At 53.3% G+C, this 17,492-nt stretch overlaps 1 protein-coding gene across 2 annotated transcripts in view; it reads left to right on the plus strand.

The window, feature by feature from the left end:
* Window positions 1-17,492, plus strand: part of FAM120C (family with sequence similarity 120 member C) — a 901,961-nt gene that overhangs the window by 390,059 nt on the left and 494,410 nt on the right. For both annotated transcript variants that reach the window (XM_085629861.1, XM_085629860.1), the window contains exon 9: window positions 12,177-12,348. In XM_085629861.1, coding sequence (XP_085485987.1) covers window positions 12,177-12,348 — 172 coding nt within the window. The remainder of the gene's footprint in view (window positions 1-12,176; window positions 12,349-17,492) is intronic.

Here is a 17,492-nt window from a genome sequence, read left to right on the forward strand (position 1 = left end):
TGTCAAGGGGGCTACGATGGTACCATATCCCTTGACAAACCGGCGGTAATACCCAGTGAGACCGAGGAAAGCTCGGACCGCAGTTTGGGTCTTGGGGGGCTCCCAGGCCAGAATGGTTTCAATCTTGGCCTGGAGGGGTTGCACCTTACCCCCGCCCACCAGGTGTCCCAGGTAAATGACAGATCCCTCTCCAATCTGGCACTTGCTGGCCTTGATAGTCAGACCAGCACGTTGCAGAGCCTGCAGTACCTCCTGGAGGTGCTGCAGATGGTCCTCCCAGGTGCTACTGAAGACAGCTATGTCACCCAGATATGCCGCTGAGAAGGACTCCAGGCCAGACAGCACCTGGTTCACCAACCGCTGGAAGGTGGCCGGAGCATTCTTGAGCCCGAAGGGCATCACTCTGAATTGGAAGTGACCCTCGGGGGTGGAGAACGCTGTTTTCTCCCTCGCTCCATCGGCCATGATTTGCCAGTACCCTGACGTCAAATCGATGGTGCTGAGGTACCGGGCTGCTCCCAGCCGGTTCACCGGCTCGTCTGCCCGTGGGATCGGGTGAGCGTCTGTCTTCGTGACAGAGTTCAATCCCCTGGAGTCCACACAGAACCGCAGTTCTGGTGTGGTGCCCGGTGGGGCCGCTTTCGGCACCAACACCACCGGACTAGCCCACGGGCTGCTGGAAGGTTCGATCACCCCCAGCTCCAGCATTTTCGCGACCTCACTCTGGATGCTGTTCTTCACTCGGTCAGATAACCGGTAAGACTTGTTCTTTACCGGTGGGCTGTCTCCTGTGTCCACATCATGGGTACACAAATGAGGGATTCCAGGCGTGAGGGAGAACAACGAGGCGTACTGCCCCAGCGCCTGGCGGCAGTCCCTCTGTTGCTCTGGGGTCAAGGATGGGGAGAGGATCACGCCCTCCACCGATCCATCCTTCTCCTGGGCCGCCAGAAGGTCAGGAAGAGCCTCACTCTCTTCCTCCTCGCTCCCATCCGTCACCATGAGGAGAGCAAGCTCAGATCGCTCATGGTGCGGCTTCAGGCGGTTGACGTGGAGCACCCGATGGGGCTGACGGGGGGTCTTCAAGTCAACGACATATGTAGTCTGGCCTCGTCGCTCCACAATTTCGTACGGACCAGTCCACCGGTCCTGGAGGGCACTAAGCTCCCCAGGCTCCATGACCCACACCTTCTGTCCAGCGTCCAACTCTACCGTCCGAGCGTTGCGGTCATACCACTCCTTCATGACGGCTTGGCTAGCCTCCAGATTCTCTGAGGCTGCCTTCCACAGCTTGGCCATCTGGCTGCGGAATGCCAGCATATAGCTGACAATATCACGGGGAAGCTTCTTCGAAGTCTTCTCCCACCCCTCCTTCACTAGGCTGAGGGGCCCCCTAACGGGATGGCCATAGAGCAGCTCAAAAGGGCTGAACCCGACTCCCTTCTGCGGCACCTCACGGTAGGAGAACCGCAGGCACGGGAGGAGGACGTCCCACTTACGCCTCAAGTCCTCTGGTAGGCTCCGGATCATCCCTTATAGAGTCTTATTAAAACGCTCCACTAGCCCGTTAGTCTGGGGGTGGTAAGGAGTGGAGAACTGATAGGTCACCCCCACACTCCTTCCACATGGCCTGCATGTAGGCCGACATGAAATTCGTGTCCCTGTCTGACACCACGACCTTGGGGAATCCCACTCGGGTAAAAATCCCCAACAGGGCCCGCGCCACCACCGGTGCAGTGATGGTCCTCAGAGGAATAGCCTCCGGGTACCGCGTGGCGTGGTCCACTAATACCAAAATGAACCGGTGTCCCGCTGAGGTCGGAGGGTCCAACGGCCCAACAATGTCGATTCCGACCCGCTCAAAAGGGGTCCCGACCACCGGGAGCGGTTCCAAAGGGACCTTCAGTTTAGTCCCGGTCTTGCCACTCGGCTGGCAAGACTTACAGGTCTTACAATAGGTGTCAGAGGCAACTCTCATCCTGGGCCAATAAAAATGTGGGACCAACCGCGCAAAGGTTTTGTCCTGGCCCAGGTGTCCGGCCAAGGGGATTTCATGCGCCAATTCCAACAGGAATGCCCGGTAGCATTGGGGGACCACTAAGGCCCTCGAAGATCCATGCACCGGAACCTTAGGCTCACTGTAAAGGAGGCCATCCTCCCAATACACGTGATAACCGCCAGTCTCCTGATTGGCCGCTTGGGCTTCGGCCTGCCGCCGCATGCCATCAAGCGTGGGGCACTCCCTTTGCGCCTGACAAAATTCCTCCCGGGTAGGCCCTCCTTCCACATGCCAATCGGCAAGGGTCGGCAAGTCCCCCACGGGAACGACATCCACCTCCGCGGACTCCGGGGGTACCTCTGCGGGCTCCCCATCCATCACACGGGGTGTGTCCTCCACCACTTCCTCCTCTCTAAAATCGGCGTTGGGTTGGGCCATTATCCCGGGCTCCAACCCGGGTTGAGTTCCATGCCGGGCAGCCATGGACCGCGTGACTACGCAAGTCCATCCTGGTAACCCCAGCATCTCCGTATGGGCTCGAAATTCCACATCTTTCCAGTCGGTGTGCTCTAGATCGTTCCCTAGTAAGCACCCCACAGGCAAGGCAGGGCTCACCGCAACTCTCAATAGGCCTTTGACTCCTCCTCACTCAAAGGGAACTTGAGCCACTGGATAGTGACTCACACTGCCGTCAGCCAACACAGCCGGATGGAACTCCTCGGGGACTACCTGCTCTGGGGACACCAGCCGCCTCACTACGGTGGTCATGCTGGCACCTGTGTCCCTCAGAGCCTCCACCTCCTCCCCGTTAACTCACCCTCTGCTGGTATTTAGCAGTGTTCGGGGGTAGGGACACCACTGGGACCATCTCTCTATCCCCGAGTGAAACCAGGGTCAGGCCTGTCCACTCCCCTTCCCTATCTAGGGGCAGCTCCACCCCCAGCGCTACACTAGCCACCCCGGGGCTCTTCCCGCCCGTTGGGGCTGGGCGTCTCTTGCGACACTTAGGATCGCCCTTGTAGTGTCCAATCACCCCACATTCATAGCACCGCACAATCCTTGGCTGCTGACTCTTGTCAGGGTAGGTGGGCTTTGGGGAATTGGACTGAGGTGGGGTCCCTACTCCTTTCCCAAACTGTCTAGTTAGTCGGCCTCGCGAGAACTCCACCTTTTAATCTCCCCCCTCTTTCTTCTGGGGGAAACCCTGTCCGCCTTTCGAACCATCTCCCCCGGGGCCCTTGTGAGACACCCGGGTGCTAACCCAAATGTCCGCCTCTTCCGCAAGCTCACGGGGATCAGTTAACTTGCGGTCCACCAGATGTTGGCACAGCTCCGGAAAACACTTATCCAAGAGGTGCTCTCTTAAAAACAGATTGTATAAGCCCTCGCAATCATGTGCTTCGCTGCCACGCACCCAACCATCTAGCGCCTTACGGGCATAATCCAAAAAATCCACCCAATTTTGCGTGGTCAGCTTATGGCTGCCACGGAACTTCTGCCGATACCTTTCAGGGTTGAGGCCAAATTTCTTAAGTAGCGCCTCTTTCATGGGGGCATACCTGACCTGATCCGCCTTTGCTAGATACAAAAGGGTGTCCCTGACATTGGGAGGTATGTAGCGATACAGGCCACCCCCCCCAGTTGCTTTCAGGTACCCCATGGGCTGTCAAGGCCACCTCATATGCCTCCAGCCACTTGGCAATGTCATCCCCCACCGTGTAACTGGCAATCACATCCTTGGGCAGATAACATTTTGGCTCCTGATGAGCCTTTGGTACGCTGCCACCATTATCCTTACTGGACGCTTTCAACTGTAGAGCTCGCAGCTCCAACTCTTTAAGCTGCAGCTCGTGCGCCAGCTTCTTTTCCATCGCTAATCTTTTATTTTCCCTTTCGTGTTATAGCTTGGCCAGCTCCCACTTCAACTGCCTCTCCTCCCTCCTGTCCTCATACTCTTCTGGTGACGCACTCCTCCTAGACCCTGTCCTACTGCTTGCCCCGGAATGTCTCCCTGGTGGCAAGTTTTCAGAAACATCAACATTGAGCAGGTCTAGCTCCTCCTGCGCGCTCTCCTCCTGAGGTGCACCCTGCCCCTCCTGTCCCCCATCCCCTCTCCCCTCTGGGTGGGCCTCTACCCATGCCCTCAAGGCTGTACGGAGTTCCGGTCCTTTGGCTCTCTGCACCCCAGGCACCCCCATCCCCTGCCCGAATTCTCTCAGCTGCCTTACTGTATACCCCTCAAGGTTGGCTAACTGGAACTCCATTGTGACAGGTGGGGACCCAGACATCAAGGAAGAAAAAATCCTAGGATGCTGGTAACAGTACTGGGCTAACCAGGCCTCCACACCCTCAGTCTAGACAGTGGGGGTCCATTAATGCAGCAATAAAAGATGCAGAGCTAAAATACACAATAGGCATCTAAGTGCGGCGCCCTCCGTCTCACTGGAGGGTGCTGTATAGTCACAGGTCCTTATCCCACCGCTGCCACCAATGTAGGACCGGGGGGTCACCAGGCCCTCTGGGGGTAACGTGACTCGAGCAGGTAGGCATCCAAGGGCTTACGTGTAAAGTGACCATACAGCACACACATCCACTGAGACAGGAAACGCACGCAATAATTGACACAACACCGTAGGTTGAATAAAACCAAGCAGTTTTATCTAGATCAACATTAGGATCAAAAGCATTTCATTAAGAATAGCTTGGGCAGTTCATTAACACAGCCAAACCTGGCATGGAATCAAAGCGCAGCACCTGGCGATCCTGGGGAACGTCAAACAAAGCATTTACGCAAAGCGCTGCACATAGCAAATCAACAGCGCTTCAGAATATGGCATTCCAGCATAGCGCTGCACATAGCAAATTAATAGCGCTCCAAAACATGGCACTGAAGCGTAGCGCTGCACATAGCAAGTCATAGCGCCTCAAACATGGCATCTTAAACAAAGCGCTGCACATATCAATTCAATAGCGCCTCAAACATGGCATTTTAAACAAAGCGCTGCACATAGCACATCAATAGCGCTTCAAAACTGGCATCTAAACGTAGCGCTGCACATAGCAAATCAATAGCACTTTAAATATGGCATCTTAACATAGCGCTGCGCATAGCATATCCTTAGCGCTTCACAACATGGCATTTCAGCATAGAGCACTAAACCTTGCAGATCACTGAAGCGCTAGACATTGGAAATCACTGAGGCGCTAGACATACTAGATCACGGCAGTGCTAATCATTCTATCCCTGGAGCGCTAAACATCACAGTTCCCTGAGACGCTCAACGGGTAATTTCATCAGAGCTTTAATCACTGCAAGGCTTTACAGCGCTCCACTGGCGCGGAATTCAAGCGCTACCTCTGGTAAGGAGTCAAATGTTCGCCCAGTGTCTGGCACGGCCGCCGGCCGGGTGGGGGTGCGCAGTCTCACCGTCTTCCCTCCACTGCCTCTAGAGGGATGTGGGGCCAACCGACGTAACGGGGAATCCCCCCTGGGGGAGGGGCGAGCTCCGGGCTCCACGAGGGCCTCCCGCCCTCTTCTGCGGAGGTTTACCCCGAACTTCAGCCTCTCCTGCGGGCCCTGGCGGGGGTTCTCCGGCCTCCCGGCGGTGTCCGGGTCGAGGGCCGAGGACCTCCCCAGCCACGAGGAACCAGCGAGGTAGTTTGGGTTGAGGCGCACCCGCGGCCGCCGTTGGCAGAACGGCCTGCGGGGGCGCGGCCTCTCCTTCCTTTCCCCAGACAGTGGGGGCAGCATCGCGCAGTCCGCCCCCGTCACGTGACGGTGGATGGCAGCTTCAAGGCCTAGCGCGGCCTTCGTGAGATGTTTTCAGGCCTGACGAGGCCTTTGCGGTGTTCTGCGGTCTTCTCCGCCCTCTGACGGCAGCGACGGGGCCCCGGTGACAACTGGGACAACCTTTCCGGCCCTGGGCCGCAGCGGTGAGCGATTTCTTGTCAGGATCCCCGACTGGGGTGGCAGAAATTAAGGGTTGGCCTGTAGCCTGGGGTCTGGCGATTTATTCGGCGCCCAGCGCCCCCTTTCTCCCACAATGACGCCCTAGCTCAGGGCAGGTAGGCTGGGAGGCGGCAGGCCACACACCAGTGGCAGAACAAGTTAGAGAGGGGGTCCAGGTGACGCTAGGAAGCGCAGGAGTGGCACAGCGCAGGTACCTGGTCGATCCCCCAGCAGTCCTGTGGTAGGTTTCTGGGGTAAGTTTCTGTGGTAAGGTTCTGTGATAAGTTTCTGTTGTCCTTTTGGCGCTTGTTGGATCTGCGCCCTTAGCAGCTTTGGTCCTTGGGGGGGGGGGGTTGTGTTGGTGACTAGATAGTTCCTAGTCAGGCTTGGTAGGTTGCCCCTGGGTTCCCCTCCCGCTGGGCCAGATCAGTGGGCTTGCTCAGGATCCCTCACTCAACTTAAAAGGCAGAACCTAAGCCCTGTCACTTTCAGTGGCATCGGTCCCTGACTAGGCCCTACCGCCTAAAACTCCTGCGTAGGTTCCCCCAGGTCTGCGTCGCCCCAACTGACTAAAAATGTTCCCTCCTTTCCTTAAGTATCCCTAGGTCAGGTGACCACCCTCTAAGGCGGCAAAAGTAAACCCCACCCTTCTTCTAGAAGGTTCCAGCAAGTTCCAGGAGCTTCCCCACTCTAGCTATAGGACAAAAAGGCGGGCTGGTGTCGCAACATTGTTGTAGGGTCCCAGCCAGCTCCTGGCAACTAGGGTGCTACTAAAAAGGCCACTCCGCAGTAGCAGGGGCCTGTGGCAGCCATCTTGGGGGAAGAGAGCACCTGCACCTTAACACTGATTAGCAGTGGAAAGGCGCTCGGTGACCTAAGGCCAACGAAAAAGAGGGTGGAAAAAATGAGGCAAGGGCAAAAATACAGGGAAAGACCACCCTAGGGCTGACAGGTCTAACACCCTCCTTCTTTCTACTGTCATAGCACGTATAGCTACCAACCCGACCAGCAGCTCTGCAACCGGACGCCTCAGGGCTCAGACCTTCGACCCTATGTCCTGAAGTCGCCATCATCACTCCTCATTGAAGTCTTTGGGTAAGTCGAAGCACAAGAAGAAGGCGAAACAGCACCGTCGCTCTACGCCTTCTCCCCGTCCATCGGCCGACACGGGACACAGAAGATAGGCGTTCTTTGACTCTGCCCGTGGAGCCTGCTGGGACAGCTCCAAGCTTCCCTCCCTTCCCAGGAGCCGGTGCGTCCCTTGCCCAAGCTCTCCACTCCATCTTTGGGCAGACTGGCTCTGCCTGCGTGCCTTTCGGCCCCACGGACTCGGCGGAGGGCTCTAGGCCTTCAATGCCGGCGGCTCCGACCTCGGCGCTGCAGGGCCCCCAGGGATCCAGGTCTGGATCTGAATCGATGCCGGTCGACCTCACGACGTCTCCTCCGGCATCAATACCTCTGACAACGCCTCTGCCACTTCCGACGTCGGTTGTGTCCCTGGCCGGCAGCGATCCCGGCCTCCCCCTTGACTTGGACACAGAGGTGGACCGAGGTCAACCGACGCCAACCGGTACTTTTGTACCACTGTTCTACCCTGGCGTTCCCTATCGCCCTGAGTGGCAGCCCGAGGAGGACTGGGAGGGTTCTGTTGGCCTTTGGCAGACCAGCTTAAAGAGCCGGACTTGAGAGAGGAGTTGGGTGAGGCCAGTGATCTGGATACCCCAGATCTTGGCATGCTTTCTCCCCCTACCATGGGGACGGAGGAAGAAGCATCCTACGCTGTCATGTTGCACAGGGCGGCTGAGGCCTAGGGCCATGAGCTTTCTACGGTGGCAGGCAGGACTAATCTCCTGACTGAGGTGCTTCAGTCAGCAGTGGCCTCTTCAGAGCCCCTGCTGCCGTTCAGTGAGGCCCTCACGGACATCCTTCTGGGCACTTGGTCCAGGCCTAGCACAGGGGCTCCTGTGGATAGGATGATTGCCCGACGCCACCGCCCGGCCCCAGGCGACACAATTTTCCTCTCACAACATTCTTCCCCTAGAGCTTTGTGGTCCAAGCCTCAACATCCAAAGGCATGTTCCCTTCTGCTCCCCCGGATAGGAAATACAAGAAGCTGGACCATCTTGGGAAGAAGATGTTTTCTTCTGCCAGCTTAGGACTGTGGTTTGTGAACACCGCATGTCTCTTGAGCCATTACACTCAGTCTGTGTGGGACACGATTGCCAAGTGCTGCCAGAGTGCCCGAAGGAGGCCCGGGCCCTACACTTCTGTGCGGTCGCGGATGGGAGAGACGCAGCAAAGTTCCTCATCCAATGTGGGCTGGACATGACCGACTCGCTGGGTAGAACAATTTCTACATCAGTACCCCTAAGGCTCTATGCTTGGCTGAGATCCACTGGCTTTTCTGAGGATGTCCAATCGGCTCTTTTGGACATGCCTTTCGATGGCCGTCACCTGTTTGGCGACAAGGCGGACTGTGCGCTCGAGCGCTTCAAGGATTCGAGAGCTACGGCTAGATCCTTGGGCCTCGCTGCCACCTCTTGTCCTGTGCAGTCTGTCTTTCGCCCCTTTCGTGGATACGAAACGGGTGGCCCATCATGTTCCACCCAGGGCAACAGGCCGACACAAGCTACCCAGCCTCTGCACGGCCTGGGACGTAGGACCCAATGTTGTGGGTCTGGGGGTCAGCGGGCGGGCCAGTCCACCAGTGCCCCCTCTGTAGCAGCCTCTAAGCCTCCCTAGTCCGACCTTTCAGGGACACCAGTTGCCAGTGGGCGGCAGGATCAGCCATCTTTGCCCTCACTGGCACATCATCACGTCGTACTGGTGGATTTTGCAGATAGTCCGAAGGGGCTACTCCCTCCTCTTCGAGACTACCTCTCCCTCCATGCCACCAACACTCCATTGCATGTCTTATCACTTGTCCCTTCTCCGTCAGGATGTTACAGCTCTCTTGGTCAAGGGAGCTATCGAGCGAGTCCCTGTCCCAGAAGTAGGTTGTGGTTGTTATTCCCAATACTTCCTGGTGCCCAAGAAGGACAAAGGCCTGCTTCCTAACTTGGGTCTCAGGGACGTCAACCGCTTCCTCCGGAAGGAGAAATTCAAAATGTTGACATGGGCTCAGGTCCCGTCTGTCCTCGACCATGGTGACTGGATGGTAGCGTTGGACTTGCAGGAAACTTACTTTCACATTCCCGTCCTGCCAGCCCACAGGCGTTACCTACGGTTCACGGTAGGCTACGAGCATTTTCAGTTTACTGTGCTCCCCTTTGGTCTTACCAGCGCCCCACGGGTGTTCCCGAAAGTGGCGGCAGTGGTCGCAACTCCTCTGCGCAGATCAGGGGTTCCAGTCTTCCCCTAACTTGAGAACTGTCTGTTAAAGGCGGGCTCGCCCAAGGCTGTCGTCTCCCACCTCCAAACTACGGCAGACCTCCTCCATTCGCTGGTGTTCCCTATCAACGTGCCGAAGTCGCACCTGATTCCCTCTCAGAAGCTCCTTTTTATCGGAACAGTTATGGATACAGCGCAGTTTCGGCCTTATCCTCCTGAGCAGCGAGTCCGGTATATTCGTGCTATGATACCGATGTTTCAGCCTTTATCCCGGGTTTCGGTCGATTGACCTTGAGGCTACTGTGCCTCATGGCCTCCTGCATCCTGCTGGTGGATCATGCCAGGTGGCATATATGGGCTCTGCAGTGTGACCTGAAGTTCCAGTGGGCGCAGCATCAGGGGAATCTTTCCAATGTCGTCTGGATGTCAGAGGGCACTGCACACCAATTGCAGTGATGGCGAACAAGCCAGAATTGGGTCAATGGCAGATCTCGCTCCCTTCCCCAACCAGACTTCACAGTGGTGACAGATGTGTCATACCTGGCATGGGGCGGCCACATGGGAGTGGTAGAGATCTGAGGCCTCTGGTCTCCGGTGGAGTCCGGGCTCTACACCAACCTGCTGGAGCTTCGTGCAATCCGTCTTGCACTGAAAGCATTCCTTCCTTCTGTCAAAGAAAGAGTAGTGTATGTGTTCACAGAGAACACCACCGCAATGAGGTACTGCAACAAACAGGGCGTGGTGGGGTTGTGGGCCCTATGTCAAGAAGCTCTCTGCCTCTGGATGTGGCTGGAACATCAGGGCATGTCTCTGGTGGTACAACACCTGGCAGGTTCCTTAACGCCTGGGTGGACGAACTCAGCCCCCGGTGGCAAATGGCATCTTCACTCGGAGGTGGTGCAAGGTCTCTTTCAGCAGTGGGGAGAGCTTTGGTTAGATCTATTCACCACTGAAGAGAATGCGCAGTGTCAGCAGTTCTGCATGTTTGAATTTCCAAGGCGGCACTTTCACTGCAACGCTTTTAGTCGCAAGTGGAATTGCGGTCTTCTAAGAGTGCTGAAGAAGATTAAGCGTTACCGGGCCCAAGTCATTCTTGTGGCTCCGGATTGGACATGAAGAGTCTGGTATCCCGAGCTCTTGAACATGGCCATCGATCCTCCGATCAGACTGCCTCTTCGGGAGGATATTTTGTCACAGGAACAGGGGACGGTCCTCCACCCGAACCTGTCCAGCCTCCACCTCCTTGCGTGGAGATTGAACGGCGACATTTGACAGCTTTTGACCTTCTTCCTTATGTTTGTAATGTCATCTTGGCAGCCAGGAGTCCCTCCACTAAAACGGTATACGCTTGTAGATGGAAGAGCAAAGGCTGTGGATTCCCTTTCTGCCCCTCTTTCAGAGGTTCTCCTTTTCATTCTTTCTTTGGCCCAGCAGGGCTCTACTCTGGTCACCCTTAAAGGCTATCTTTCGGCCATTTCGGCCTTTCTTCGCCTTCCTGATCAGCCTTCTCTTTTCAAGTCCCTGTTGTAAAAATATTTCTTAAGGGCCTTACTCAACTCTTTCCTCCTATTCTTTTCGTAGTAATGCCCCAGTGGGACTTGAATCTGGTCTTAACTTACCTTATGTGTACTCATTTCGAGACACTACATAATTATCCTCTCAGACTCTTGACCCTAAAGACTACTTTTTTGGTTGCCATCACCGCTGCTTGCAGGTGAGTGGGCTTCAGGCTCTTCATTCTAAACCTCCTTTCCTTGCAGTTCATCCAGACAAGGTTGTCCTTTGAACTAGACCTTCTTTGCGTCCCAAAGTGGTTACATCTTTATACATAGGACAGACCATCACTTTGCCCACTTTCTTCCCGCCCCTTCCAAGGAGGAGGAGAGACTCCACTGTCTGGATCCAAAACGTGCATTATCCTTGTATTTGGATCACATGAGACAATTCTGGGTGGACGATTCAACTCTTTGTTGGCTATGTGGGCACCAAGAAAGGCCGGGCTGTGCAAAAATAGACCATCTCTTAAAGGGTCCTCTTTTGCATTAAGATCTGCTACTCCTTGGCGAAAAAGGAACCTCCGGTTTGGCTGCGCTCCCATTCCACCAGGGCAACGGCAGCCACTACTGCTTTGGGACGTGGAGTCCCCCCTCAGTGACATCTGCCAGGCAGCCACATGGGCATCACTGCACACGTTCACTAAGCATTACTGGCTGGATAGTCCGGTCTGGAGAGACAGCTTCTTTGGCCGTTCAGTTCTCCAGGACTTTCTGGTGTGAACTGAGTTCGCAGACCCACCACCGGGGTTGGTGTTGCTGAGGTATCTATTCTAAGGTAAGGAATCTATAATTAATAGTCTCTGTCAGATGAACAAGTTACTTACCTCGGGTAACGATTTATCCGTTAGAGACATATATTAGTTATAGATGCCTTACCTCCCCACCCATCCTCCCCGTTCCTAGAACTGACTTCTAGAGTAAGGGACTCCCTTTCAGGGCCTTAGTTATGTACACCAGTGGTCAGTGTTTTGCATGGCTCTGCCCTCCTAGCGTGGAATGTCGTGTAAAGAACTGACGTCAGCGTGCAGGGGCGGCATCTAAATAGATACCACGACATCATTCCGCCGATCACGACGCCAAACGACGAATGCGGAGTCGACCGATGCGCAGGGGTACTGCTGAAGAAAAATTATCCGGAACCAGTCTGATGCCTGCGGGTAATTCTAACGTAAGGAATCTATAACTAATATGTCTTTTACAGATATATTGTTACCGAAGGTAAGTAAATTGTTTGTTAAGTAACTTGTTCACTACGTCTGCTTCTGTATGTTTTGGGGTCTGTTTTTGATAAACTTTGAGTTTCTGCAATTCACTGTTATTTTCCTGGTGGTTTGGTCTTCAGGGTGAGATTAAAATCCCAGTGTGCATAGAGGATGAGTGTAACATGGAGCTCCCGCCTGCCACTATTCTCTTCCGGAACGCCCGCCAGTATGTGTATGGTGTCCTCTTCAGCTTGGCAGAAACCCAGAGAAGATTAGAGCGGTTGGCCATGCGCAGACGAATCCCATTGGAAGGTAAGCATCCTCTTTTGATCTGACGATGAGGTATTCTCTTTCAGAGCATGTTCTTTTATATTCATATTAAATGGAATATCTCTGCCTTTTCTGAGTTGCTATATTACTTTTATAAAGAGAAATGTTTACCAAACCAACAACTTTCTGCACGTACTATTTGAAAAGAGACTTGAATAGAGAAATTAAAGTTAAGGCTCAATTATGGTTTGTCGAAATAATTCCCATATATATGGTGCTGAAGTTTACAGGGAATTTCTTTTACTGTCTAAAATGTATTCAGTGATGTTTATCACACTCGAATGTTGAGCCCGACAGTGTAGAATGTATTGGGTGCAATAAATATTTACTGTTTGGCGGGCCATGCGTAATTGGTGCACAGATCTGTCTCTGACATATCAGTGGTGTCCATGGCTGGAAAGGTTTAAACTACTGGAATGTCTGATGCATCATTGCAATGCGAGAATGTTGGTATTTCTAAGTTATGACCTAAGTCGTTAGGAAGAGTCTGATGAGGGGTGTGTCACTGCTCCCACTGCGGAGTCTGCTGTGGAAATGTTGGTAACTGTGGTAATATGATTGTTATCACTTCATTGGGTGAACTACCCCTCTATGGAAGTATTTTGGAGATACAGCTGGAACTGTAGGGAATGGCCTTGATTGCTATTGGCTCATGAGGATATCAATGTTCGCTTCTGGGTCCTTCTTAATCAAGTGTACAACTGCAACTATTGGTTAGATTCAGATACGATTTAAGGAGGCCAGATCAGAACCGTAGCCAGAAATGTTTTGATGGCCATGACCCCCTGTTGTGTGCAGATGTAGATTCCGTATATAGGTTTCCCGATTTATGCCCTTATATAGGTACAATTCACATTGCCCTTATTTGAACATAGAAATCCGGCTCTTAATTAGACATTGTTCGAACAAACCAAATACAGGCATGGCCACCTATATCTGTCCATCCACGTCACAACGACTTCTTGGAAAACCAGACCCTTAAGCCTTTAGGAATTTCCCTTAGCTTGAATATTGATTTCTCCAAGAACTCATTAAGTATGCATGAACATCTATTCCTTAGGTGTTCATTCATGACGTTCCTCTGCCTGGCTTTTATGTCAATACAGGCATTCCTAGACACCTTCAAGGTATAAATATACCAGCACTTGCCCTGGCAAATTGTGGTTCCCGAAGGATTCGATCCAACCCAGACTACGCGATTTGCCACGGCAAGTTCGGAAGGAGATCGAGTTGCAGCCTGATGCACTGACCTGAAGCTGCCATCCTCCTCGCAGAGAATCCAGCTCCAGTGCTCTCTGACTTCCCTTGAGGGGGGTTAGACTATCTGAGTCCAGAAAAGAGATTCCAACCTCTCTCATTCTCCGGTATGGAGCTGACCAGAACTTAGAGAAACTTTTGGCAACTCTTGGCTAAACTAAAATACAGCTAGCTTTACTTAAGAAACAGCACCTACTTCAAACCTCGTACTGCACTTAGGTTAGGTACACTGGGGTAGAACAATTTAGAAGCATCAGATGAGTATCACATTTTAGCATTATGTTATTTATGTATGTATTTTGATTAATATGTCATAGCTACAAACCATGCTATTGCAGTATTATTTTATCTTACTGCTAACCTCGTACATATTGTACATCACAGCCTGTCTTACGATTGTGGCAATTCATATCTCTTGCATGAGAAATAAGACTGTTCGATAAACCTTTTTATTGAAACGCCCGTCTCTCTATTTCTGTGCAACTCTGTAGAAACGAAGCATGCACGATTGACTGAGTGAAACTGTTATCTATTGTTTCGACGATTTTGAGATTGTTCCGATTCTAAAGGGAAACAAAGTTGTCATGTTTAGTGCGGTTGTCAGAGACTAATTGCTTTTTGTATATTCGAGAAGTTTCTAGTGACCTCTAAGTTAGCTGGCGCTCACAATTAATTAAGTTTAATATACTCGATAGAGACATACTGACCGTAGTCCTATGTCAAATATATAGTGTATGTTATTCCAATGCGCAGAGCCTATCCGGGATATAGGAACTACACTACACCCCAACAATGACGGTTTTGGTGGAGGAGGCGTAGGTTTGGTGTGCTAAGGTTTGAAAGAATGCTGGACTAAGACTGATATTTTGAAACATCCAAGGAGTTTTATTTTGAGGAGAAAGTCGGTTGCAAATGGTTTATTTTAAAGCATGATATATGTACAGGGAGAGGAGGGGGTATCAGATTTCCCCAAGGATAGGTGGGCTCTTTAGTGTCCCATGTTGTGAACATCCCACATTTGACAATTGCCCAGGAAAACTGGTCAAAACGAGATTGTTTATAGACCACTTTATAATGGGTTTGGACGTTCTTCTGCAGTGGATGTTTGTCATAAGTTGTAGCATATGGAACATCACATACACATTGGTAACATTACTTAAAACGGCAAACTATTTAAATACAGTTTTTTAAGTGATCAAGAGATATCCCCACTCACCTAAAGATTGTTTGGAAAAAAATGAGGCCAGTGACCGATTTTTTTTTTTTTTGACAACCAATTTTATTGAGTTTTGTAGGTAAGAACAAAGAGCACCATTCAGAGCCACATATGCATCATCAGAATAGGGAGAAAAACACATCTCAGTGACATCAAGGTTACAGAAGGAAATCACTAAAAGCATATCCACGTGTGCCTGAAGAGAGGACCACACCATCTCAATCATCGAGTATCCCGACCCATTTGCCCCACATACGACAACATTTCTCAGGACATCCTCTGGCCACGTATAGAGGCCGCTCCTGCGCAGCGCACCAATCCACCCCCCGGCGCCGGTGCCCTAGAGTGGGAGGAGCAGTGCCCAACCAATGCGCAGCAATGTCCCTCTTGGCGACCACCAGTGCTGTGTTAAGGAAAAGTTTCTCTGTCCTAGAGCCGTCCAATCCGTCAGTGACTCCCAACTGAGCAGGTATAGGAGCGAGAGGCACCTCCCACCCCAGGACCCCCGTCAGGCCCTGGGTTAACAATTCCCAATATCTCTGGATCGCAGAGCACGACCAAACCATATGGTAGAAATCGGCGTGGGGGTGGGCACAGCGGGGGCAGTGGGCGTCAGGCCGAAGCCCAGCACGGTGAAGACGCAGAGGTGTGAGGTAGGCGGCGTGCAGAAAGTACATTTGGACCAGGCGAAGCCTCGCCGACACCGCAATCGTCCTAGGGGCCATCAGGGCATCCCTCCAGTCTTCATCCTCCAGCACCCCAAGCCAGCCCTCCCACCTCTCGCGGAGTAGGGAAAGGGAATTAGGAGTGTTGTTGGTAAGTGAACGGTAGATCCGAGAGATTCCACCCTTCCCCAAGTCCCCAGTCAGTACCTGTGCCTCGGGCGGGCTATATTCAGGCAGGGGCGTGCCGTCTGGAATGTGGGAAGAAAGGGTATGGCGCAGCTGCAAGTACCGAAAGAATTGAGAGGGATGGAGGGAGTGCCTGGCTTGTAGGTCCTGAAAGGACCGAATGTGGGTACCGCTCCAGACGTCACCCAGCAAGGTTACCCCGATGAGATCCCTCTGCCGAAACCCCGGTAGGGAAGCGACTTCGCGAAGTCTCGTGCCACACCACAGGGGAGTATAGCGGGTCAGCCTGCCTGTCCATCGAGTATGACGCAGGTAGGCATGCCAAGCCAGGAATACGCAGCGCGTGATCTCAGGAAGAGCTCGGGGGATTGCGGTCCCATAAAGCATCCCCTGGATAGAGGAGAAGCCCAAGAGATGAAGTTCCAAGCAATACGTCTGGTCGGACCAGCCGCCATTGAACCAATCATGAATCGTGAGGAGACGAGTCGCTAGGTAGTAGAGGTAGAGGTTCGTCATTCTGAGGCCCTGTCAAACGGTGGGATTCGGCACTGGGCCAGGGCCAGCCTGGACCTCCGTCCTCCCCGGACCTCCGTCCTCCCCAAAGGAATTTGGTGGCCATACCGTCCATATCCCGGAACCAAGATCTGGCGAAGGGGAGGTGGGTTTTCTGGAGCATGTACAAAAAATGGGGCAGGATCATCATTTTGTACAGGGCAATCCTGCCCAGAGGGTTTAAAGGCAATGTGCACCATTTAAGAAGATCTGCGCGGACCTGCTTAACCAGCGGGGTGACATTGAGCTCCCATGCAAGGTCAAGGAGAAGGGAAACCCAAATCCCCAAGTATTTGAAAGACAACCGCCGAAGAGGGATCGATGACTGCCAATCAAAGCATTTGCGCGACGCGTGTAAGGGGACAAGGACAGACTTGGCCGGATTGAGCCGCAAGCCGGAAGCTCGTTCAAAAATAGCCAGTACCCGAAGGCACCGAGGTCCCGACCGGGTGGGGTCCGCCAGGGACAGCAACACGTCCATCCGCGTATAGCGCAACTTTGTCCTCCGCTAGACCGGGCCACCTCCAACCAGTCAAGGAATGGTTGCTGCGGACAAGACAAGCGAAGGGTCCATTGCCTGAGCAAAGAGGATCGGGGAGAGGGGGCATCCCTGCCTCGTGCCCCGTCCAATGGGGAAGGTGCGGGATAAAGTGCCATTGACAAGGACCTGTGCCCGGGGACGGTGGTAAAGCAGTCTCACCAGGGTACGGAAAGGAGTACCAAAGCCCATCTGCTACAACACCGCTTCCAAGTAGCTCCAGTCAACGGAGTCAAAAGCCTTCTCAAAATCAATAAGGAGAAGGGACAAATATGGAGGAAGCATGTGCCGATTCTCAAGGGCGAGGTGAAGGCGGCGGAGGCATTGCCTGGTCCCCCGGCGAGGCATTAAGCCGCATTGGTCGGGGTGGACAAGCGGGGTTAAATGCGGCCGTATGCGATTGGCCAATACGGAAGCGAAGATCTTAAGTTCCGTATTGATGAGTGAAATGGGTCGATAGTCTGAGCGACACCGTGAGGGGGGCTGGGACTTAGGAATCACTACGATGGTAGCAAGATCCGTCTCTGGCCGGAATGAGCCACACTCCATCGCTTCCCTGTACATCTCCACGAGAGGCGGAAGCAGGGTATCGTGATAGGATGAATAAAACTCCTGGGGGAGCCCGTCCGTCCCAGGAGTTCTACCAGCCGCCAGGCGCGAAATGGCGTCTGCTACTTCCGCAGGTGTAAGCGGAAGGTCCAACGCGGCCGCG

Source organism: Triturus cristatus, chromosome 10 (genome assembly GCF_964204655.1).
Source record: "Triturus cristatus chromosome 10, aTriCri1.1, whole genome shotgun sequence".
NCBI lineage: Eukaryota > Metazoa > Chordata > Amphibia > Caudata > Salamandridae > Triturus > Triturus cristatus.